Source organism: Lynx canadensis, chromosome B4 (genome assembly GCF_007474595.2).
Source record: "Lynx canadensis isolate LIC74 chromosome B4, mLynCan4.pri.v2, whole genome shotgun sequence".
Classification (NCBI taxonomy): domain Eukaryota; kingdom Metazoa; phylum Chordata; class Mammalia; order Carnivora; family Felidae; genus Lynx; species Lynx canadensis.
This window is the reverse complement of record NC_044309.1, coordinates 74182821-74207708: the sequence shown is the minus strand read 5'-3', so window position 1 is coordinate 74207708 and position 24888 is coordinate 74182821. Positions and strand designations below refer to the sequence as shown.

Below are 24888 nucleotides of genomic sequence, written 5' to 3'. Positions count from 1 at the left end.
GGAGTCAGAAAGCGAGTCTCCGTGTCTGCTTCTAGATCCCTCCTGGTCCGCAAAGAGAGCTCTGCATCCATGGTGATGAACAGGTCTTGGGTGCGTCCAAGTGCCTCCCCCCAAGAACACCGTGTGGTGGGGGGGGGGCAGCAATCCAGAAATGGATGCCCACCCCTCAACTCCCAACAGCTTTGCCCTTCAGCCATCCCAAACACAGCCTCGGTCTTCCCCAACAGAGCCCTGTCCCCACCCTGTTATATATCCACAGTAATCCCACACCCCTGCCCTGCTATATGCCCAGGGCACTTGTGTCCCTGCCCTACTGTGTGCAACCCTGTGCTCCCATCTTACTATATGCCCAGGACAGTCCTGGGTCCTCACGCTGCTATATATCCACTGTAGGCCCACACCCCTGCCCTGCTGTATGCCCAGGGCAGCCCTGTGTCCCCCAATCTCAGGATGCCCGCGCAGGGAGCTCCAGTGAGTGAGGTATGGGCTGGTAGAGCTGAGCTCTTGGAGTCTGGGCCCCAGAGCTCCTGTTACATGGAAAGTTTGAGCTAGCACTAGGCGCGTTCTTGCCACTGCTCTAAGGGAGGGTCCTTCAGGAAGAGCTGTAGTTCTCTGCGTCAATCTAGCCCAGCTTAAAGAAGTCTGTCAGAGCGTCTGAGCCTAGAGCTCCCAACTCAGAAACCTAGGAGAGCGGCTCATTTACCACCTGGGCTGGTGATTGCCTTAAGGCTCAGCCTCCCAGAGACAATTTTGTATCAACATTTGTAAAACCCCCGGACACCTCCGGGCGGGCTCGCTACGAAGGGAGCTGCAAACACAGGCTCCCTTCTGGCAGGGGCAGAGCGGGGGCCCTTCCCTAGAGGCAGCTCAGGAAGGGGAAGGGGCTGGGTGTGGGAAGTCCTACTGAGTGCAAGATACATGCAGTTTCTGGTTAAATTCTCATAAGAATCCCTAAAGATGTACATACTTCTGTTGTTTTTTTCATAGATGGGGAAGCGCAGAGGAATTAAAATTTCATGCTTTTAAGCTAATAAGATGGTATGGTATGGGCATTGTGACCTAGGTCTGTTCGCTTCCAAGGGCTAGGTGAGTGGGCTCCACCCTGGCGTGGCCCGTCAGGTACCCCCAGTGGGCCAGAGCTCCCCCACTGTGCATTTCCAGGCACCTTCCAGGTGCCCAAAGGGATGGGCTTAAGAGACTGTTCCCACCGAAGACTCCCTTTCTCTTTCTTCAAGTCCTAGTTGACTCTATTCCTTGGAGCCCAAGAAATTCCATGGTTGAATTCTTACTTCTGGTTGACCTATCCTGCGTGGAAACACCTATATGTTAGTTTGTTCCATGTTTTTACAGATGTATGTCTCTTCTACCCAGAGTTAGTACAGCTCCTGGCACAGCATAGGTACTCAATAAATACGTGTTGAATACATTAGCTCCCCATTACGCTCATTTGTACCTCTGTATCTCCCACGGGTCTATAGATCAGAAAGATCTCCCAAATCTGCTATTGTCCGTGTCATTCACTTGATCACACTTCCAGAGCTTGACTTCCAAATGCAGTTCTAGACGTCATGAAACAGGGAACGTCCTGCATGGGAGCACTGTGCGCAAAGCCATTTTAGCACTCAGCAGGCAACCTAGACGGAAGGCAGAAAAGCTACAGAGGAGCCATATGGGTTTCACAAAATCTATAAACACAGCTCATGTGCTTTATTCACTGGAGAGCCCATCAAATGTTCTTTCAGAACCTGTTCACTCTTATTCTAGGTCAAAAGCTTTCAACTGCAAAACATGGGTCCTCCTACATCATGGTAACGACATTTTCAGTAGCAATTTCTTGAGAAAGTGATTTTTAAAAAACGCACCATTCCCCGTGAAATTAGCAACCCCTTTAAACAATGACCTATTTGATAAATCACAATGCGCATCTGCACATGTGAGACACTTGTGACTTACTCGGTCTCCAGACAATTTTGCCTGGAGGGAGGCTCGGGGGATTGGCAGCCCCCGTTAGAAAATGGCAGGTCTCAGCATTTCCTTCGCTAGCACTGCACACAGGAAGGCAGTAGCTCTTTGATACAGCGATTGAGAAGAACAATGGCATAAGGTTAACCTTGGATCTTCTTAACTTTGTCCTTTGAAAGTAAATCATTTACAAACTTTGCTACTTTATTTACTTTTTCATGCTCTTCAGATGGGTTGGAACACTCTGTGTGTTCCACGGCTGAGGGCAAGAGTCCCACTGAGCAAGTAGAGCCAATTGTAATCACAGGCGGTAGGGAGTAGTGGTTACAGTTACGGATTCTAGAGCCTTATTGCCCAGGCCCGAATACCAGCTTCACCATGTGTTAGCTGTATGACTTTGAACAAGGTACATAGCCTCTGGGCCTCCGTTCCCTCATCTGCAAACTGGGGATAATAGCACCTGCCTTAAGAGGTTTTTATGAGCACTAAATATATGAGCTAATGTTTAAGAAACATTTAGAATGGTGTCCGGCACATAAAAAGTTCTATATTTTTAATCCATTTTTATTACCACTGGTTTTTTTTTCTTCATAAAACTTGATTACCAGGATTTCCAGCTCCCCAACAGACTGGAAGTTAGCTGTTTATGGGAAGAAAGGCAGGCACTGATACAAAGGGACAACACAGAGCTTACCAGAGAGGGGGCGACTGCAAGCTATGTGAGGTAGCACAGGAACTCCACATCAGGGGTGCCTGGGTAGCTCAGTTGGTTAAGCATCCAACATCAGCTCAGGTCATGACCTTGCAGTCTGTGGGTCCGAGCCCTGCATCGGGTTCTCTGCTGTCAGCTCAGAGTCCACTTTGGATCCTCTGTCCCCCATCTCTCTGCCCCTCCCCTACTCACTCTCTCTCTCTCAAATAAATAAACATTAAAAAAAAAAAAAAAGAGCTCCTCGGTGCACCTGAGTGACTCAGTTGGCTAAGTGTCCAACTTCAGCTCAGGTCATGATCTCATGGTACGTGGGTTCAAGCCCCATGTTGGGCTCTGTGCTGACAACTCAGAGCCTGGAGCCTGCTTTGGATTCTGTGTCTCCCTCTCTCTCTGCACCCCTCCCCCCACTCGTACTCTGTCTCTGTCTCTCTCTCAAAAATAAATAAACATTAAAAAAAAACCTTTTTTTTCAATTAAAAAAGAAAAAGAACTCCAAACCATAGCAGGCTAAGTCATATAGTGCACGGACACAGCCCTATACAGTTCTGAGGTTATAACCTTGTTCCTGCAAAGTCCAGTAATTGTTCTGAATGATGATGCCTCTGAATCATCAAGAAAAGGTAATATGATGTTACAGGTGTTCTGTTACAAGGTATTCTGTCTTGGAGATGTTTCAGTCACAATTATTGAAATTAAAAAGGCAAGCTGGGCTCAGTTATCTAGTGGACTGGCATTCAATGTGTGCCATCCTGCCATTTTAGGGTACATGCAGTGCTGGTGCACGTCTCAGTATCATTTCCTGAGCAAAGGACAATGACTAGCACATGTAGGTACAATCAGCGTAGATGTGTTGGGTGTGCAATCTTTCGGGCTATGGAGTCAACACCATGGCCAGGAAGCCTCGCTGGGCTAGCCCTTATGCAGAAACCACAGGAAGTGTAAGATGTTTGCCACCCCCTTAGGTATCCTATGGTTCTAGTGAAAGAGATCTTTATGTTTTAAGTTTATTTATTTATTTTGAGAGAGAGAGAGAGAGAAAGAGAAAGAGAGAGAGAGAGGTGGTGCAGAGAGAGCAGGAGAGAGAGAATCCCAAGCAGTCTCCAGCTATTGGCATGGAGGCTGACTCGGGAACTGTGAGACCATGACCTGAGTGAGATCAAGAGTCAGACATCAGGGGCGCCTGGGGGCTCAGTCGGTTAAGCGTCCGACCTCAGCTCAGGTCACGATCTCGCGGTCCGTGAGTTCGAGCCCCGCGTCGGGCTCTGGGCTGATGGCTCGGAGCCTGGAGCCTGCTTCCGATTCTGTGTCTCCCTCTCTCTCTGCCCCTCCCCCGTTCATGCTCTGTCTCTCTCTGTCTCAAAAAAAAAAAAAAAAAAAAGTTAAAAAAGTTAAAAAAAAAAAAGAGACATCCAACTGGCTGAGCCACCCAGGTGCCCCTAGTGAAAGAGATCTTGAACATCTTAGGTTCTATCTGTGCAGGCATTTACTGGAGCCTGTACTAACCATAAATATTACAGAGTGGAAGATACTTTGGTGCCAGTGTGTGGGAGACAGTAGACATGCCCCAGAAACGAGAAATGAATGCACAGTGCAGATCAGGGCAATCCAGAAAGGCTTCGTGGTAAAAGAGGACTGTAAACTGGGGGCTGAAGAATAGAGCTTGCACCGCTACAGGGGAGAGAAGACCCAGCTGGACAGGCATCCAGCGTAAGTGGAAATGAGGTGGCAAGAGCGAGCGGGTCATGTTCACAGGTCAGCAATCTTGACGTGACCAGAGCATAAGCGGTGTGTCCAGAGGCCCTGGGAAGTGACGCTGCAAAGTTAGGAAGACGTAAAAGCATGGAGAATCTTGACTTTAATTTGGACCGTGGTAAGCAGGAAGGACCCAGAAAAGGTTTCTGAGCAGGAGAGGGACGTCATAGAATCGCAAGGGGATATCAAAGCCTAGTCAGGCTGAGAAACACGTTCTGGGGTGTCTGGTGTGACAGGCAGAGCACCCCCCCTCAGGGGAGCAGGAAAGACCAGACACCTAATCTTGGATTCCCCAGGCTAGGGCCTTGCACCTTGCCTTGAATGGAATGCTCCCTGCTCCTTCCCCTTTCACCCCACTTGACCTCTTGGAGTCTGAGCAGACACCCTCTGTGGGAGGAGGCCTGGCAGCTCTTTGGGCAGGTGAGTCAATAACCTGGGCGTGGCCTCCTGCGGTCCTCTTAATATGGCTTACCTCAGCTGTGGAGGGAACTCAACATCCTTTGCCACAGGCTTCCTTTCCTACCATGCCCGAGGCTCTGGGTGCCCACCCCACCCCCCAGGCTCTCCCTCCCCTCCCACCAGCTTCGTGCATTCTCCCCCCACCTGAGGGGGCCGGGCCAGGGGGCCTTTCTTAAAGCCCAGAACCCACCCACCCTGGGGTTCTACTTCCTCTCCCTGCTGTTGTGAAACTCCCCAGGTCTGTGGGCAGAAGCGCTGGCGACACCAGCACAGAGCAAGTAGCTACAGGCCGAGGGCCCCAGTGCCCACTCCCGCCGCCAGCACTCTGCAAGCCCCGGCCGGGAGGTCTGTTTGCCCGGCTGCTGTGCCAGGCATCCCTGCTCCCAGCCCCGCCCTCCCAGGCAGCTGCCCAGCGCGGCGAGGTGGGCACGGCCCTGGGGCCCCTGCACAGCCTGATGGTGGGGTCTCCCCCTTGTCAGACACCCTCACTAGCAGCTGGAGAGAACTGCAAATCAGAGCTTCACGGTGTTATCTTTGGGACTTCTAGAGGCCTCGAAAACTTCCTTGGGCAGAAGTTTCAAGACTAGACAGGCCGGAGGAGGGGTTGTTTTGCGGGAACCGAAGAGCAAAGTCTTTCTAAGTTGGTCAGAGTAGATCAGATGCCCGAGTCCCATGCCTGGAAACTTGGGTGTGGGAATGGCTCCGAAGAGGGGCCTTTCAGCATCTCCCAGCTTCCAACACTGGGACTGGCCGCACAGTGCCTCTCACCCTTCCTCCCTCAATGTCTCCCTCGAGATCATGCGCAATGAAGGTGGGGGAGAAGAGACCGGAATGAGCAGCCGCTCTGTGCTAGGCATGCATTCAGTTCTCAAAACAGCCCATCCTTCGAGGTAGGGGTTATCACTGCCACCCCACATACACGCGCTTTTCGGAGGCAGGAGCAACAAAAGGGAACTTAGAAGAATTATGATGGAACAAACTTCTTGGTCTGATTAATGAGAGGAAAGCCCAGAGAGTTCACACGGTTTGCCCAGAATCATATCACTCGCTCCTGAGAACCCGGACTCGCTAATAATGCCTGAGCATCCCACCTCTCAAATCCTTTCTCCTCCTCTCTCATGCACCTGCCTTTTCACCATGGGAAACCCAGTTTTCCATCCGTGGGGTGGACCTGTGGCAGGAAGCACGCCCGCCCTGTGAGCTCCAAGGGTGAGAGGAGCAGCCCCTCCCTCTTGTGCCGTTAGCACCTGGAGGAAGCTTTCACATCCCTCTTCCTGACCCCCCCCCCCCCCCAGTCATCCTGACGGACGAAGAGGTGCAGCGGAAGCGGGAGATGATCCTGAAGCGGAAGGAGGAGGAAGCCTTGAAGGACAGTCTGCGGCCCAAGCTCTCGGAGGAGCAGCAGCGCATCATCGCCATCCTGCTGGACGCCCACCACAAGACCTACGACCCCACCTATGCCGACTTTACCCAGTTCCGGGTACGCGTGCTCGCCGGCTGGCCGGGAAGGATGAGCTGCGGTGGTGAAGAGCCACAGGGGGAGCCGGGGCGTGGGGAGTGGGCGCGGAGGACCACGGCCATCCAGACCGGGGCAGCGAGGGAAGGGGGGCTGCTCCGTCCCTCTGGCACCGGGGAGGCCTCCCCCTCCCGTCAGCCTTCCTCAGAGCCCCTCCTGCCAGAGATCAGGGGCAAGGTGGGAAAGTGGCCCCCAAATGTGAGCCTCTGATCCCCTGTCCTTCCCTTCCAGCCTCCGGTTCGTGGGGATGCGTGCAGCGGCGGCCGTCCCTCAAGGCCCTCCTCCAGACACACGCCCAGCCTCTCCGGGGACTCGTCTTCCACCTGCTCAGATCACTACGCGGCCTCGCTCGGTGAGCCACTGCCGCCCCCAGGGAGCCCAGGGAGCCCCAGCGTGGGAGGAGGGCCCAGAGCTCCCGCAGCCCATCTGCCCTTGGCTGCGGATGGCAGGGTAGCTGTGTGCCAGTGTCCTCCGAACAACCCCCCACCCTGCTTCGTTTTGGGGTTTTTCTTTTTCTTTTTTTCTTAAACAGAAGAGGGCTAACTAGCCCGAGGGCCGGTGCTGGGGGGAGGCCAAGCCGGGGTCTGTCTGCAGAGTCCCTGTTCTTTCCTCCAAACAAGGCTTCTGCCCCTGCCTCCCTCCCTGGGGCTAACCTGGTTCCTTTAAATGGTATTTTGAGCCTGGGCCTCTCGGGGGTTCTGTTTTTGGTTTTTTTTTTTCCAGTTTAGTTGAGATATAATTGCCATGTACCGTTATATTCGTTTCAGGAATGCAACGTAATGATTGGATACATGGAGGTGTGGCAAAATGACTACCGCAATAAGTTTAGGTCCTCTCCATCCCTCACAGAGTTACAAAGTTTTCTTTCCCTTGTGGCGAGAACTTCCAAGATCGACTCTCTTAGCAATTTCCAAATATACGAGACAGTATAGTCCTCAGAGCCTTGGAGGGTGGTACTCGAGGGGAAGAACATGTGGGTCCGAGCATAGCCTCCCCTCCCCCCCCCTGCACCCCCCCCTCCCCGGAGTTTTGGGGGAACCACCAAGGCGCTGGAGGACCTGTCACCTCCGGCACTTGCTTGCTTTTCCTCTTATGGTCCTTTTCTACCTTCTTCTTTATCGTCCTGCCCCTCCCCTCCCCATCCTTCATCCCTCTGCCTCTCAACCAACCCTTCTGCCCTCTGTGTGAGTCCTGCAAAAGGCCAGGGATGGGAAAGCCCCTTCCCTCTGGGGAACTAGAACCCTTAGATATGGTGCTTCTGTGCCCAGATCCAAAAGCATTGGGAGGGGTCTCAGTGCAGCTGGTCGAGGATAGCCATGGAACCAGACCATTGTGTCTACCCACCCAGGAGTGACAGGAGGGAGGTGGTGAGGGACTAAAGAAAAGCAGTGGCAATTTCACAGACTGACTGACCCTATGAGCCCCTTGTCTTGTAGGGGTTCCTCCCGTGTGTTAATTTTCTCTACCCACTTAGCTGCTCTTGTCACTTAATGGCATATTTTGCACCAATGAGGATCAGTCTGCATGTTATACATTCAGCTTTGAATAATTCCATACTGTTTAGGAGTTTTGATCCCCTCAGAGGTTAATTGATTTGAGGTGCTCACCCCCACCAATGGTATGTTCAGTATAGCATGTGTTTATTTAAAGGGTTGCCTGGCTGGCTTAGTTGGAGGAGTGTGTGACTCTTGATCTTGGGGTAATGAGTTTGAGCCCCATGTTGGCCATAGAGATTACTTAATAAAAAAATTAAATAAATAAATAAATAAATAAATAAATAAATAAACTAGTTAACGTTTTAAACTTTTTTTAAATATTTACTTCATTTCTGAGAGACTGACAGAGCATGAGCAGGGGAGGGGCAAAGAGAGAGGGAGACACAGAATCTGAAGCAGGCTCCAGGCTCTGAGCTGTCAGCACAGAGCCCTACATGGGGCTCGAACTCACGAATCGTGAGATCATGACCTGAGTTGAAGTCAGATGCTTAACCAGCTGAGCCACCCAGGTGCCCCAAACTAGTTAACATTTTTAAAGCAAACGTAATACATGTTCATTAGAGACATTCAGAAAATATAAACTAAATTATATATATATACACAATAAATATATATATTTATATATGTAAAATCTTTAAGCCTACTACCCAAGGGTAGGCACCATTAGCACTGTGATATATCTCTTTCCCATCTTTTTAAAAATTTAAACGCATATGTATATTTACACAGTGGGATTATGCTGTACACAATATACATAGCTTGCTCTTTTCTCTCAACAGTATATCATATTTTCCTGTTATTCAATATACCTCTATATTATGTTTAAAGCTGATTAGTATTCTGGGGTATGAATATACAATAACATATCTGGTCTAGATTGTGTCCCAGTGTTTCATTAAGATAATCATATGCTTGGGGCGCCTGGGTGGCGCAGTCGGTTAAGTGTCCGACTTCAGCCAGGTCACGATCTCGCGGTCTGTGAGTTCGAGCCCCGCGTCAGGCTCTGGGCTGATGGCTCGGAGCCTGGAGCCTGTTTCCGATTCTGTGTCTCCCTCTCTCTCTGCCCCTCCCCCGTTCATGCTCTGTCTCTCTCTGTCCCAGAAATAAATAAACGTTGGAAAAAAAAAAATTAAAAAAAAAAAAAAAGATAATCATATGCTTGTAGCTGAAGATTTGCATTTATTCCAGACTTTTTTCCTTATGATGAATTTATGGAAGTGAGATTACTGGTCAAAGGGCATACGTAATTGTAGGTTGCAGACGCCTGCTGTCCAATAGCTCTCTAGATTACTTGCATGAATTTATGCTTCCTTTAGCACCCCGTGTCACAAGGGTTGCCTAATTCCCTGCACCTTTACAAACGCTGGCACCAAACACATTTGTTTCTAGTTTATTGAGGAAAAGTGTAGACGTTCTAAGTTGTAGATCTTGAATCACTAGTGAGGTCTACAACTTAGAACGATCTTTTCCATAAGTTCATTGGTTCCAAATTCACATTTGATTTGGTCATTAGAAACACATGGTCTGTAACATCGTGGCTCAAGGAAGTCTCATTTCTTGGGGCATCTTTGATCTTTGATTTCACTGCCTTGCTCTGCTTGAAAGTTTTCTTTCAAGTTTCTTTTCAAAGTTTCTAGGATTCCCGGGGAATCCTAGAGGGAAGCCTGGACTGAAGAGTGACCTTGGAGAGAGGCAGTCGCTATGGGATTCCTGGCCAGTGACCTTGGAGAGAGGCAGTCACTATGGGATTCCTGGCCAGACCTGCTGCTAGGGCACAGGAGGTCCTCACGGAGCCAAGAAGGAGGGTGTCTGGCTCACATATCCTCAAGTAGTTCTTTCTCTTTCCTCATCCTTCCTCAGATGTGATGGAGCCGACCAGCTTCTCCAATCTGGATCCGAGGGAAGAAGATTCAGATGACCCTTCTGTGACCCTGGACCTGTCCCAGCTCTCGATGCTGCCCCACCTGGCTGACCTGGTCAGTTACAGCATCCAAAAGGTCATCGGCTTTGCCAAGATGATTCCAGGGTTCAGGTAAGAAGAGTCAGAATCCTAGACTGAGCTAGAAGAAGGCCTGGAGGTCAATCCACTGCTTCCCAGAATAGAGACTCAGACCCTACCCCAGACCTCCTACAGCAGGATCTCTGGGAAGTACAGCCCATCCAGCATCACTCAGCAGGCCAGCACTGGAGAGCTATCCATACTCCCACAGTTTCTGGATGACAGAACAGAAGCCCAGAGAGGGTCAGTGGCCAGCCAGGATCATTTTCTAGTGTTAGAGTCAGTATGTGTCAGAGCCAAGGTCTAGAATTCCAAGTTCACTGCCACGTCACCTCCAGCTGGCTTGGGTCTAACCCTCATGTTAATCCTTTAAATTAAACCTCCATTAATCTCTCACACCCAATGCTGACACCCAAATGAAGTGATAGAGAGGAGAAAGGGTTGGGCAAGGAGACTTGTGAAGTAATTTCAAATCCCAGAGGGAGACAGTTTTCCTGGCACACATAACCGGGGCCTCCTTCACCCCAATTTCCATGAAGAGCCCTTTTCCTAACCATACTGAGACCTTTTGCCAAAATAGATAGGTATGAGGAGTTCTACTGGAGTAAAGATCCTCTGTTATGGATTCATTGCTACAAATTTCATTCATTCACCTGTTTTATTGTTTTGGTAATAATGGCACATATATTTAAATGGCCGTGCAGTGTTAAATATTCTTAAAATAATAGAATGTTGACACTTTCAGTAGAATGTGGGGAGCTAGTTATATCTATACTGACATATGATTTATATCATTTGGAGCATTGCCATGCAATACGTACACAATGTCGTGGAGAGAAAGAAAGAAATCACTAACGTGCACTATAAAGCATCAATTTCAGGAACAATAATTGCAATTGCAGCAGAAGGGGCCTCGGATGCTTTCTAGAGGCCGATGCTCAGATTCAGTGCTGGAATTCTGGGAGCCTAGAAAGACCTGACATTGGCCAGCTCTGGACGGAAATTAATGTGACATGCTATTTATTGTTTTGGGAATCTCTCTGCCATGCAAGGGTGCCATCGGCTACTGTCTAAATGACTGCATCGCCAGCTAGATGGTGACAGCTCACAGAGCCAAACGCAGTTCTGCCCAGTGTGTACCTGCCCTGAGACGGCTAGCTCTGTGTTATTTTATGCCTGTCAGCAACTCAGATACCAGGGCCCCTCCTATGCTCTTCCCCTGGGAATGAACGTGAAAATTGTAAAGAAGAGAAAAGCATGAAACGCCCTTACTGCAATGAGACACCCTTGAGACACTCTTACTGCGTTGCACGTTTCGGCTGCCAAAGAATCCAGGGTCACCGTGGCATCCGGCAGGAATGAGCTGCGGAGTGTCACCTGTGAGCTGAGTGGTGCACTGGGCCTGGGATCTACCCTCCAGAGCCTTTCCTTGGAACTGACAACACATTCCACTTCCCGCGAGTTCCAGCTCCCTCCTACACTCTTCAAGTTAGTGTTTGCAAACTCTCTCGGTTCCAGAGTCTTGTTTTGTGTAAACAGCTAGATACAAAAACACTTCAAGGTGCCGATGGATACACGGTAGCACCCGGCTCCCACCCTAGTTCCAGGGAGCCGTGTGTGCAGTGCTCCTCTTTCCTGGGCTGGTGGGGAGCTGGGGGAGAGCGCCCCTGAAGCTCTGTCCAGCTGCTCACGTTTGCTGATTCTGAGTGGTGGCTGGGATTGCACACATGTGGAAACTGTCCTAAAAAAAAAAGCCATCTGTTGAACCAGGTGACCCCAAGGCAGCCCCCTGCAGTAAGCAACCCAAGCCCCCATTTTTCTCCCATGCCCTTGGCCCCCATCCCTTACCCTTGCCACATACGCCCTGACACAAATAGCATGACCCGCCCCTTGGTGTCTCTCTCCAAGAATGAGTTGAAGTCTTCCCCGTGCTTCCATATCCAGGCTCATTTCCAGAGTTCCCTAGTCTAGCCCTGCATTCATGGCCACAGTAAGGTATAGAGGAGCAGACACTGAATCAATCCAGCTATTGATCCAAAATCAGTTACATTGATCCTGCACATGCTTGGGTTGGCTTCTCTCTTCAGCCTGACTTAAGAAATCTCAGCATGAGGGGCACCTGGGTGGCCCAGGTGGTTGAGCATCCGATTCTTGATTTCCGCTCAGGTCATGATCTCATGGCATCTGAGTTCAAGCCCCGAGCTGGGCTGTGTGCTGAGATCATGGAGCCCGTTTGGGATTCTCTCGCTCTCTGTCTCTGTCTGCCTCTCCCTCCTCCTCTAAAAATAAATGAACTTAAAAAAATAAAAAGAAACCTCAGAATGGAAGGTGTTCCAGTAAAAATGGAGCCGGCCTTGGCAAGAGCTCTGAGGGTGAGGGGAAAGGACACTGATATGGATACTCCCAGGCTTTGGTGGGACCCAGGTGGGTCTCCAGCTCTGCTGGTTTCCCAAGAAGTGAGAGAACAGTGGCTGCATCCTGGCTTTGATCCTGTTGCCTGTAGGCAGGGGTGGAGGGTGTGGGGAGGGCAGAGTGAGACTTCTGTGTGGGTGAGTGCAGGGGGATGGAGGGGAGAGGCTGAGACTCCAGCGCATACTTGGGACCAGAGTGGGGCGGGACTGAATGAGTGTGTAGGGTGTGAACTGCACGGTGATGTGGCCTTGGGCCTGCTCCTGCTTCCCACCTCCCATCCCTCAACCTCTCAGTCTGCATCCCACAAATCTCCCTCCCTCAGCACTTCAAAAGTAAGGCATGGAGGAAGTGGCATCAGGAGTGGCATCCAAATGGCCGGGAGCCGTCTTGGATCTGAGAACCGAGGACCCCCAGGTTTCATTGCCAAGAGGTATAAGAGGGACTAGGCCAAACCAACTGGGGCCCAGCCTTCTGGGCAAAAGTGAGGCCTTTGACCTCACTGCCATTTCTATTCCCAGGGGATCCTTCCTGGGTCAAAGGCCTGGGGTCATAGTGCATCCCTCTTCCTATGCCTTCTGTTCTGTATTCCTTGTTCATTTCTGTAACAAATAGCTTTCTTCCTGTGAGGGCTACAAGTTGACTAGGACATAGTTCCTGGCCTCCAGGGTTCAGTGTCTGATGGAAAAGATATACACTGAGACAACTGCTATAAAGAGATAAGAGCCAAGAGAGGCCTGCTGGAGATACTGTGGGAATGCAAGCGGGGAGGGGCCGGGCTCCGCCAGGGTGGGGGGACGAGACAGTGGGTCTCCAGAGCACCTTGCAGATGCCCAGGAGCGGCCAGTTACTGGTGTGAAAACTGACCCGGGTATAAATATGACACAGGTCAGAGAGAGGAGACACAGAGCCTGAGCCGGTGCCTGTCAGCAGGAACGAGATCTCTTGCTGATATCCCCTTTATTTCCACCTGTACCCTGCCCACCACCATCCCCACTTCTGGCCGTGAATTGCACTTAAAAAGTCCCTGGATTTCTGGGCTGTAATTTGAGGTCGTTCTAGGTTTGCTTTCATAGAAGCAGCATGCCTGGATCACAATTGGCAGGGTGCCACTGAACTCTCTCTGGCAAGGCTCACGTGGGATGTTTGTTCACTTCTGGCCATCCATTTCGAGTGGGCCATTGAACTAAAGGTTATGTACAAAAAATATGCCTCATGGAATTACTAAAAATAGCAAAAATTAGAAGCAACAAAAATGTCCAAAAAATAGGTGGATGGGAGACATTACATAAACCGCAGTATGTTGATGAAATACGATCTTATGCAACTCATTATGAACTGGGCTACAGAAATGCTCATGGTGTAGGAAGTGGGACACAGAACTACTATGAACTCAAGCATGTTTTAAAAAGAGATTTCAGGGGCACGTGGGTGGCTCAGTCAGTTAAGCGTCTGACTCTTGATTTCCGCTCAGGTCATGATCTCACGGTTGGTGGGATTGAGCCCTGAGTCGGGATCTGTGCCTGCTTGGGATTCTCTCTCTCACTCTCTCTCTGCCCCTCCCCAGCTCGTGCATGCTATTTCTTTCTCTCTTAAAATATGTAAATAAAAATTTAAAAAATAAAAATAAAAAGAGATATCTGCATTTAAAAAAAAGATAGGAAGGAAATACACCAAAAGGGTCATTGTGGTAATACAGCAATTTTTACTCACTTTGATATTTTTCCTGTATTTCCCAAAGATTTAATAATGAGCATCTTTTATTGTCTAATGAGTTAAAACCAAAATGGGACATTAGTTTATATTTTCAAAATGTGAGTTGAGCATCGAGGGAAAAGTGACAAGGATGGTGAGATGCCTAGACCCCATGTCATTGTGGCTGTCTGTCCTGGAGAAGACACAGGGGCTCAGGGTAACTTTCAATAGTTAAAGGATGCCCCACGCCTAATGGAGAAGTCTGGTGCTGTGTTCCTTGAGAGGACAGAAGTACAAGCGAAGGACAGAAGTACAAGTGTCCTCCTGTGGGTGTAGCTCCATAGAAGAAGCTATTAACCCAGGAGCTAACAACCCTATGGCTGTATCCAGAGACCATGAGCTTCCTGACCCCGGAAGGATCCTGTATCTGTTAGGAATGCGGAAGAAGGAATTGGAGCACGTAGCCTCCATGAAGTGCCTTCCAACTCTAGCACTTTGAGACTTCTTTTTCAATGCAGACCCTTTGCGGCCATCCTAACCACCATCTATCACCTGTTGATGCAGCCCTCTCATCAGTTAACATCTGCTTCCCACCTTTCCACATACCAAAGTGTGGCCATGGAGAGGATGACTGCCCTCCCACAAGATAGCTGGGTGGAAATACATAGGAAGAGAAAAGGAGGGAAAACTGGAAGCAAGTTGGTTTGCAGGTGCTGCTTTTTCCTTGTCATTGTTCAGGCAAGCCCAGCTCGTGACTCAGAATAGTGGAACCAGTCATTGGCCTCTTGACTCATCAGCACGTAAAGATGTGACCTTCTCGTTGTGCTCAGAGTTCAATAATCATGGTGTGGGCAACTCTAAGGTGATTGGGAAGTGGTGCTGGCCCTTAAGTAGCTTGCAGTGAGGGCCACACACAAGCATATGAAGAGAAGGGGTGAGGTGGAAAGAGCAAAGTAGGAGCATAAGCCACAGGCTGTGAAGAAATGGCACTAATGCTTCTGAAGGTAACCAGGGGGTGGAGGGCACCGAGGGAGACCTCACTGGGTTCAGAGTCAGGACGGTAAGGTGGAGCAGTAAAAGAAATGCGTTCTTGGCTGGAGCTGTCCCACGCCCAAAGGCAAGGTGGTGTGAGAACACACAACATTGAACATGGAATAGTCTGAAGTTGCTAGAGTGGAGGGTTGGAGTTTGCGAAGGGAGGAGTACTGGAAAGACGGGTTGGAGCCAAGTGATGGCCTATGGGCTTGATCCTGAGGGGGTCGAGAAGCAGTAAGGTTCCTCCGCACACAGGTGACGTCTCCCTGAAGCAGCAATAAGAAACACGGAGGAGAGAGACTTGATTCCAGAGTTCTAATAAGAGGCAACTGAAAAAGATGAGGGAGCTCTGAACCAGAGCAGTCCTGATCGTAGTGGGAAGGAGGTCAAAGGCTCAAGAGATGTCCTGGAGACAGAGTTGGCTGAGCCGTACTTTTGAGAAGGACCAGAGGACATGAGGGGCGTTGAAGATGACCATGGCCACACCTCCTGCAGAGCTCCACATTCACGCTCTAACCCTCACAGCCTCCTCAGGCTCGTCTTCCCTAATAGCTCTGGCTGCTTAGGCCTGGGAGGCACTGGCACGTCCCTGGGTTCTCCTGCCTTAGACGCTGAGCTAATTTACCTTCAGGATTGGTGCACAAACACAGGCTTGAGTTGTTCTCCCTCAAGAGACAGTTTTATCCTTTCCAGTCAGGCCACCAGCTCCTCAATGGAGGACCCAGGGCACATGCGGGTCACCTGGCAGGCACCTGTCAAAACATACACTGATTTGCCTGACTTGAAGTCCTTGACCAGTAACCTGACTCCTCCCTGCCCTCCCTGGCAGAGACCTCACTTCTGAGGACCAGATTGTGCTGCTGAAGTCAAGTGCCATTGAGGTCATCATGTTGCGCTCTAACCAGTCCTTCCTCATGGACGACATGTCCTGGACCTGTGGCAGCCAGGACTATAAGTACCGCATCAGTGATGTGGCCAAAGGTACATTCGGGCTCCACCTCCACCCTCTCCAGCTCCCAGACTCTGGCTCCACCCTTCCTGGGGTCATGAGCCCTGATCAGGCACATGGGAGGGCGCTAGACAGCAATGGGGAGACAAGGGTGAGACACAGGCCCAGTCTAGGTTGGGGGCGGGGTGGCATGGTTTGGGTGTGTGGCTCCTCAGCTCTGCCCACAGCATCTGGCCATCTCTCTCCTAGCCGGACACAGCCTGGAGCTGATTGAGCCCCTCATCAAGTTCCAGGTGGGGCTAAAGAAGCTGAACTTGCATGAGGAGGAGCATGTCCTGCTCATGGCCATCTGCATTGTCTCCCCAGGTATGGGGCCCAACAGTGGGGAACTTGGTGACCTGGGAAGGGGGAATAGAAGGCACTGAGCCCTCCTGAGGGCCAGCAGGGCAGTCTGGAGGGAGGAGTGAGCAGAAGGAGAGACAGACGAGGAAGCGCTCACTTTGCTGGGTTTGCACAGCCCATACGATGTGTGTATATTGAGGGGTCCCTCACTGCCCTGGACCCTGAGACCATAGGTGATTCATAGGTGGAACTCTGAGGAAGGAGATAAATGGGTTTTCTCAGGTCACAGACAGGTCTGGATATTCCCAATATGCAGGTTCTTCTCTTGTGTGAATTGGACTGAACTTTGCAGACCTACCTGAGATCCCCTGTGGGGTTGGGTACAAAAACTTGGGGCCTATAGATGATTCTGCCCAGAAAGCTTGCCTGACTGATTTTGGAGGCAGTGTGCTGTGGTCCCTGAGCTCTTCTGTCTATTGGGTTTGGTGGAGAGAGAGAGGTTGAGGAAGAGGGAGTCATGGTCCTGGGGATGTTATATTGGTGATGAGGCCAGGCTGCCTCAGTCTGGACTATGCTGAGGGAACAAGAAAGTGGCCTCTGATCAGGGATGGGCTGGGGACCCATGGACATGGGTTACCCTCCCCCTGCCCATGCAGCATTCATTCATTTGTTCATTCATTAATTCATTCATTCATACACTCAGCAATGATTTATTGAGCACCTGCTAAGTACCAGGCATTGTGCTGGGCATAGGGATTCAGCAGCCAACAGGACACAGACTTCTTTTCCACAAAGTGTAGGAGGAGACATTAGACAATTACTATTCAATGACTGATTTTAATGTGATGAAAGTTTTAAAAATAAAGAAGTGATACTATAGCAGGGTATAATAGAAGGAGAGAACTTGATTTAGTCTGGGCCATGGAGGTAGGGGGTCATCAGGAATGGCCTTCTTGAGGAAGACCTGAAGAATTGGTAAGAGTCAAAGATACAAGAGCTAAGTTCCATGCAGAGGGAACACAAATGTGAGGTCTGGAGGCCAGAGAGCTTGACACATCAGGATACTGATGGAAAGATGGAGCATAGAGATGGAGGGAGAGAGTTGAGCTGAAGACAGGGCCAGATGGGACCTAGGACTTGATCCTAAATGCAACAGGAAGTGGTTGAGAGGCTTTAGGGAGGATGATGGTGCCACAGGTCAGCAGCCATACAGGGGTGACCTAGGAGGATGCTAAGCTTGGGCGTTGGTCTGGACATAGGGGTACTGGAGAGACTGAATATAACAGGACCTGGCTCAGAGCTCCCATGCCTTCTCCCCGTCTCCCTGTACTCACAGACCGTCCCGGCGTGCAGGATGCTGCGCTGGTCGAGGCCATCCAGGACCGCCTGTCCAACACATTGCAGACCTACATCCGCTGCCGCCACCCACCCCCCGGCAGCCACCTGCTCTACGCCAAGATGATCCAGAAGCTAGCTGACCTGCGTAGCCTCAATGAGGAGCACTCCAAGCAGTACCGCTGCCTCTCCTTCCAGCCTGAGTGCAGCATGAAGCTCACACCGCTGGTGCTGGAGGTGTTTGGCAACGAGATTTCCTGACCAGGGCGGCTGGCAGGGGCACCCGGGTGGTGCTGCTCTTCTGGGGCCCTGTGCCCTGGCCTGGGGCAGGCTGCTGCCCGGCAGCCCTTCCCACCCCATCAGGAGTTCAGCCCCTCCTCCCCTACCGCCCCTCCCTCCCCAGCCGCTCCCATCTCCTGCCCAACCTAACACCAGGTCTCCCTTTCCTGCCGACCACAGGCTGCCCCCAAGCCCTTGGGACTTCAGTCGTGAGGAGTTGCTGTTTATTTGACAAAGAAACTCAAATGGGGGCAGAGGGCAGAGGCCGAAGGTGGGGCCTTGCCCAGGGATGCCCCTCCCGCTCCAAAAGTGACTGCTTGGCCGATGCTGAGGGGACAGTCGGGCAGGAGCAACGCACCCATTCCTCAGGGACAGAGATACCTGTACCTCCCCCCACTCCAGGCCCCCATGTCCAGAGCCTAGTGAGGATCTTCTTCCCCCTGCCCCGCCCATGGTACATGACTAGCCACCACCCCCACCCCACCCCCATCTCAGCCTACTGCCAGTCTGTGCTGTCTTGTCCCAGGCAGTGTGCCACCGGCAGGGCTCCTCCCTTTGCCTTCCCACCCTGGCCTGTCCAGGAGACTTACTGCCAAGGATGACCAAAAACAAGGTGACAGAGGTCACAACCCCCACCCCTCTCTGTTGGCCAAAGAGCACTTGCCCGACACTTCAATGCCCACCTGCATCTCATTGCTATGGTAACAGTCTCCCTGGAAGTCGCTATGGTAAGATGGGCTTTCTCCTCCTGGCAGGGGCCGCTAGCCCAGAGCCCACCTGCTGAGAGGCCCAAGGAGAGAAGAGAGCAGGGCCTGGGAGGTAGGGGACAGGCAAACCCAGCCTCACAGGAGGGTGGTGGATGGTGGCCACAGCTGTCCAGTGTCCAAGTCCATGGCTCCTTGACCTGGATCTAACAGGTTGGTCGAGCTGAGAGCTTTCCTTCCAACGATCCACGTGGCAAGACTGAGTTGCCCCCAGGTTGCAGAGAAGTGCCTAGCAGCGTCCTCACCCTCGCCCTGCCAGTGCCTTACCTCCCACCCAGGAGAGAGAGAACTGGTGGCCACGGGTGCTGGAGGAGCCTCACCCGAGGATGGTCAAGTGTGATGCAGAGATGGGAGCACCTTCCCAAACACTTCATGGTCTGGAGAAGCAGTGCCCCTCTGCGTGCCAGCAGGCTACCTCTTTTCCACTTGGCAGGGTAGGATGGAAGAGAAGAACCCTCAGACAGACCCCGACAGCCCAGGCCATGCTCTCCCCCCGCCCATCTGGGCGTAGTTCCCAGACTGCCGTCCCCCAGAGACCCAGGAGCTAGTCCTCCAACACCTCGTTGTGGGAGGAGGGAGAGCAGGCTGGCTGCTGGGGACTAGGCAGAAGGAGGACCTAGGGGTGGAGTCACGTGGGGCTGGTTCCCTTCTTATTCTCACTCCACCACCACCCCCAAATCTGGAAGGGGTGGGGGGGGGACCTAACTTCCGACTCCATTTTCCCTTCCAGAGCTAGCCCAGCCCAGGAGGCGGGAGCTCTTGTTCTGTTTACTCTGGGGTGGGGTCCCCAGGTACGTGAGTCATAGGTGTGTGGGACCACTGCAGACGGGGCTCTTCCGGGAGTCAGAGAGGGTCCCTCGGATCGCTGCTTGAGTTTGGAGAGCACAGCCGCATTCGAGATCTCAATGGTGGGGGGGGGGGGTGGGTAGTCCCTGTCAGTCGATGCTGCCTCCACCCTCCTCTGTTCTCCCAAAGCCCCGGGAGCAATCAGACTCACACTGTGAGCACCATCCGTGTCCACCGGGCCCAGTGTTTCTTCCAGTGGGGAAGCACCTGAGAGCCACGTTTCTTACCGCACAATACCATCTGTATGACCAAGTCTGACATTCATCAGCCGTGAGCCGTTTCCAGAATCAGACTCCGTTTTGTACTACGAATGTAGCAGGTGGTAGACGCCACTGATGAGGAGATATTTCTGGGCGAAACACTTACTTTGTAAAAATTCCATACACCGGTTATTGGTATTGTCCTTGCTTTTCTTTTACAAATTAGGGCGAGAGCCTGGTTGGATTCTGCAGAAGACTTTGGTCTCACTGGCTAGTCAGTGGGAAAAAAGGTTTAAAAATCGCTACACTAGTTCAACTCCCTTGCTAAGGAAAACGGACGTTTAGAAGGAAGTGTGGCTGGCCAAGCTCAGACAGTTAGGAGGGGTCTGGAGCTGGCCTGGACTGTGAACCCCCAGACCAGTGCTCTCTTCACAAACCACGCTCAAGCTCGGGCCCCTGAAGGCTAACCTGGTCCCTTAGGGGAAGGTCTGGATTTTAGACAGCAAACCTAGATCCTGGACCCCTGCCTTCCTTCCTTGAGTTGTCACCCTCCTGACCCATCAGGAGGAGGAGGAGGAGGGACACCTCAGCCTGTGTCTCAATGTGAATCAGACCCCCCACCCCTAACGTGGCCCTGGCCGAACGGGGTCTCTGCCTCATCTCTGTATCATGCTGTTGCCTTATCAATAAAGTGCATTTGTGTTTGTAATATCTCTACCTTCCCAGTTCCCCCTCTCCCCCTGCCTTCTCCAGGGCACCCGACCGGCCACCCTGGGAACACCAGCTGCTCAGCTCTGGGGCCCACAGCACCAGCTCACTACCAAAGGGAAGTCTAGGAGTAGGGGAGGAAAAGACTGGAGGAAAAGTGAGGTTTCACAGGACTGAACTGGGAGAAAATATTATCACCTATTGTTTTAGAATATGAGAATGAAGGCAGACATTTAGAAGTCTAAAACCTTTAACGTATATTATTGGAAATGCTGGTAAGTGTGCACCAGAATGCCAAAGACAAGATCCTGGGACATGGGAAAGTCCTGCTGGCTAACGAGAAGCAAGTTGGAGAATCTAGGGGAGGCCAACAGAGAAGCTTGGAATGTGAGACAGATCTGGTGCAAGGAATAAAGGAGCAAAAGAAGACTTTAACGAGTGTCTCTTGAGCGATTTCCAAGACAGTAACAATTTGCCAGAAATTTGTCAAATAAACCAATGAAGAGCGCTTTGCTTATGGGAACGCAATTGGCTTATACTTCACATACCATTTACTTTATGGCAAGAACCACTGTAAATAAATGCCTTATGCAAACCAACTTGCTTTATCCTTCCACAGACCCTGGAGGAGGTGGGTTACTGTGAGCCCCATCTGACAGAGGGGGTAACTGCCCAAATCCACACTGATGGTAAGTGACAGAGATGGGATCTGAACCCTTGGCAGCTGGCTCCAGAAGCCGTTAACTAACTGCTGCCCTATTCTGCTTCCCACTGAGTCGAGGAGCCCAACAAAGGACAGACAGTCTTGCCAGCTCTCTACTAGAGAGGATGCAAGGGAGGTTCCCACTCCCCAAGTAGGTCCTGACAAGGGGAAATGGGCGGCGGTGGGTCAAACAGCGCTCCGCTCACAGAGAGCACGTGGTCACGTGCGTTGGGTCCGAACAAGTGTGGCACTAACCTGAGAGCCTCAAGAGTGAAAACCACTATTGACAAAAATGTGCCTCGCGTTCGATATGCGGTGCCGGTGACGTGGGGAATTGCAAATGAGTCCTGTGCCTACACAGGACTCCCAGGAGACCCGGAGGAGCCCATGCACCCCGCTCCACTCCCCGAGGAAGTGAGGTTTATGATACAGGCAGCACCCCCCAAACACAGCAAGCAAAAATAACCGACCAAAGACACCGCGCTGTGATCTGTGAGTGGGGAAATTGTGCTCAATCCGTGTGTTTATTTCAGGATAAGTCTGCTAGTCTGGGGACCTGTAGACGTGATTTACTTTAATTTTTCAGCAGTATCTGACAAGACGTCAAGTGAAAGGCAAAAGTGTGTCGCCATGAGATGGGATAGTAGGAGAAGAATTAGGGATCGAGCTTGAAGGCTGTTTTGTCATGAAAGATGAACGGGCTTAGAGAAGGAAATCGCCAGCTACATACAAGGGCGTCCTCTGGCTGGAGAAGTGTGAAGAGAAGGGGCGCCTGGGTGGCTCAGTCCGTTACGCGTCTGACTTCAGCTCAGGTCATGATCTCACAGTTTGTGGGATCGAGCTCCACGTCGGGCTCCATGCTGACAGCTCGGAGCCTGGAGCCTGCTTCGGGGGTCTGTGCCTCCCTCAGACCTTACGGTTACGATAGAGCGATTTTAAGTTCTCACAGTGCAAGCTTTGGTTCCATACCTGTGCTCTTCAGTAACGTCACCAGAGGTGACTGTTTAAATTCCAATTCATGAAAAAGTAAAATAAAAGCAGACGTTTAGCTCTTCCGTTGCACTGGCCGCGTTTCCAGCGCTCCATAGCCCCAGGGCTGCGGGAACAGACAGTGCAGATTCAGGACGCTTCCCTCGTGGCACAAAAACCCATTGGGCAAGTGCTCATCTGCACAGGGCATTCCTGTCTGGTACCAGCCGTGGGTGATAGGCTTCTAAATCACAGCTTTATCCAGAAGCTTCCCTTGACATCGAGCAAGGCTGTAACCGGACTGCTGCGAACAGGTCTGCTCCTTAAAAAAGACACAAAGGGAAAACACTCACAGGCCACGGGGTCGAGAGCTCAGAGCTTTACGTGGCATAAATAGGCCGGCGGTGTGCCGGGAAATATCGATTCCTTCGGCCCTGGGGGGTGCAAGCAAACGGGGCCCATCTGGACTGGCAGACAGAACCCACCAGTCGGTGGCTCCTGCTTCATGTGCCAGGGTGCCTTGGAGTTTCTCTGCAGCTTGGGACCCACCTCCCAGCGTGGCCAAGGGGATGCCTCATTCTGCCGATGCCCTCTCGGGGATTGGTGCCGGGTACAGGCAAGGAGCCTGGTAGGCTCCCGGAGGAGCCTGTGCTCCAAGTGACCAGGAACCCGGGGGGGAGGGGGGGGAATGTGGAGCAGTGGCCGGTGGGGGTCACTGCTCCAGACAACTGCTTTGAATCTCCGTATTCAGACACGCCTTACAGGATATGTGAGAGTGCGACTGGTCAGGTTCCGGGGGAAGCGGACCCTGCAATGCGGCGCGAAGTACAGGGACTTTCCTGAAGAGCTGCCTCAGGATCGCCGGCTTTGGCGGCAGGGAAGCCCATAGGATCGGGGAGAGGGAGAAGTCCGGCTGCCGCGCGGTCTCAGTCACGGCCTCAACTGACCCTTATGGGGAGTTCTGAAACTGGGAGACCCTTCACGTTGCCCCAAGTTGGGGTGAGGAAGCTGGCTCTCGTATTCTTGCATTATTAGGTAGTCATTGGATGCAGGCGGTCTCCAGGAAGGGAGCGTGACCTTAACGGGACCTTGAGTTGAGCTAGATGGCTCTTTTCAGCCAAGGGCAGGTAGGACGGGGTGGGGGTGGGGGGTTCTTCACATTCTGTACAACCAGGCAGGGCCTTTCAGAGCGGGCTGCTCTGCCTCGGGGTGGTAGGGGAGGGGGGCAGAAGGCTTAAAGGCCCTGCCTTTTGGCTCTCTGATAGTCCCTGAGGTCTCCTCCCGGAGGAGGGTGTCCCCAGCCTCTCCCCAGCTAGAAGCAATCTAGTGCTTTCTCCCAAATCATCTTGATCTTCACCACTAGGTGGTGCTACTGCCCTACAGGGACAGGTTTGAGCCACTTGCTTGGCTTCTCCTCCACCCCCCCTCCCCCACTGCTCCTCCCTCTATCTCCTGCTCTGGCCTTTATCTCTGTGAAGGTGGCTGAGATCCAGCAAGACTCTGGCTCCCTGCTGCTGGAGGCACCTGGTGCTGTTTACATCTCCTCATGCCAGGAACTAAGCAGGACGGACCAGGGACCTGCTGTCTGGCTTCCCAGACTGCCTGTGGAGTCACAGCCAGGGGAGAATCTGACACACCTTAGCCAAGAGCCCCCCCAAGGTTGAGCTCTTATGTCCTCTGGACACACTCGATGATGGCTCCAGGTTCCCTCTGAGATCCAGCCTGGTTGTGCAGTCCCCTTTAGTGCTTTCAAGCACAAGCACTGAGCTCAATGCTGGGGATACAGAGACGAATGACAGTCACTGCCCCCACCAGAGGTACAGTCCAATCAGAGAAGACAGACCTACAAACAGACCATCCCCCAGCAGCACAAGCAGAAGCCACCAAGGAGATGTCAAGCAGAACATTCGATGTCATGAACTGCTGGGTCCCTGTCCCGGCTCTGCCACCTGCTACCTGTGGGAACTTGGGCAAGTTCCTTAATGGTTTTGAGCTTCAGAATCTTCCTCTATAGAAGGGCCACGAAACGGTGTCTACTTCTAGGTTTGTTGTTGCGATATGATCTGGGTAAAAAGCTTATCACGCTACCTGGATGCAGCCGTGACTCAGAAATGCCGGGCAGCATCATTACTACTTTGCAGAGCGGAGGGATGGTCAGATAAGTTTTCATTAGGAGCTGACATTGCTCCCACCCTCTGGCCACTCATCCAGAGGGACTCTCTGACCCCTCCTCCATATCTCAGCCTCTGGACTTGTGGGCACCTGCTCCTCAAATAGCTGTTAGAGCCAGGGGAAGGCATCACCGCCATCTGGCCACCAGAGGGCGGGTGTGCAACTTAATAAGCCAAAGCTAGCCCCTACCTACACAGTCGTGTTGGAGAGAAAAGTGTGGGGAAGAGACAGGAAGATAGGCACGTAAATCTGAAACTCATGGAACTCTAGTTATACTGTCCCCAGCTTCTTTCCATTATGGTCTTTCTTTACCAGTATCCGCTAGACACTTGCTCCTTTGGCAAGGTCCAAAGCCCACGGTGATCCAGCCTGTCTGCCTCCCATGTGTCACCTGCCAGATGTTGAAACTCAAGCTCCTACTGGGTCCAACCACTTGCCGCTCTCTGACCATGTGCCTCGGTGGTCTGCCTCCCCGCCAGTGGCTCTCAACGTCTTGGTCTTAGGACCTCCTTACCCTATTAAAAATAAGGACCCTGGGGCACCTGGGTGGCTCAATTGGTTGAGTGTCTGACTTCGGCTCAGGACA

The 24888-nt window shown here is 51.8% G+C and overlaps 1 protein-coding gene across 3 annotated transcripts in view; it reads left to right on the top strand.

Moving 5' to 3' along the window:
• VDR (vitamin D receptor) overlaps nucleotides 1-20459 on the top strand; it is a 57849-nt gene extending 37390 nt beyond the window's left edge. For all 3 annotated transcript variants that reach the window (XM_030322449.2, XM_030322450.2, XM_032593961.1), the window contains exons 4-9: nucleotides 6181-6365; nucleotides 6633-6753; nucleotides 9758-9929; nucleotides 15865-16016; nucleotides 16234-16350; nucleotides 17663-20459. In XM_030322449.2, coding sequence (XP_030178309.1) covers nucleotides 6181-6365; nucleotides 6633-6753; nucleotides 9758-9929; nucleotides 15865-16016; nucleotides 16234-16350; nucleotides 17663-17922 — 1007 coding nt within the window. In that variant the 3' untranslated portion in view covers nucleotides 17923-20459. The remainder of the gene's footprint in view (nucleotides 1-6180; nucleotides 6366-6632; nucleotides 6754-9757; nucleotides 9930-15864; nucleotides 16017-16233; nucleotides 16351-17662) is intronic.
• Nucleotides 20460-24888: the final 4429 nt, after the last annotated feature.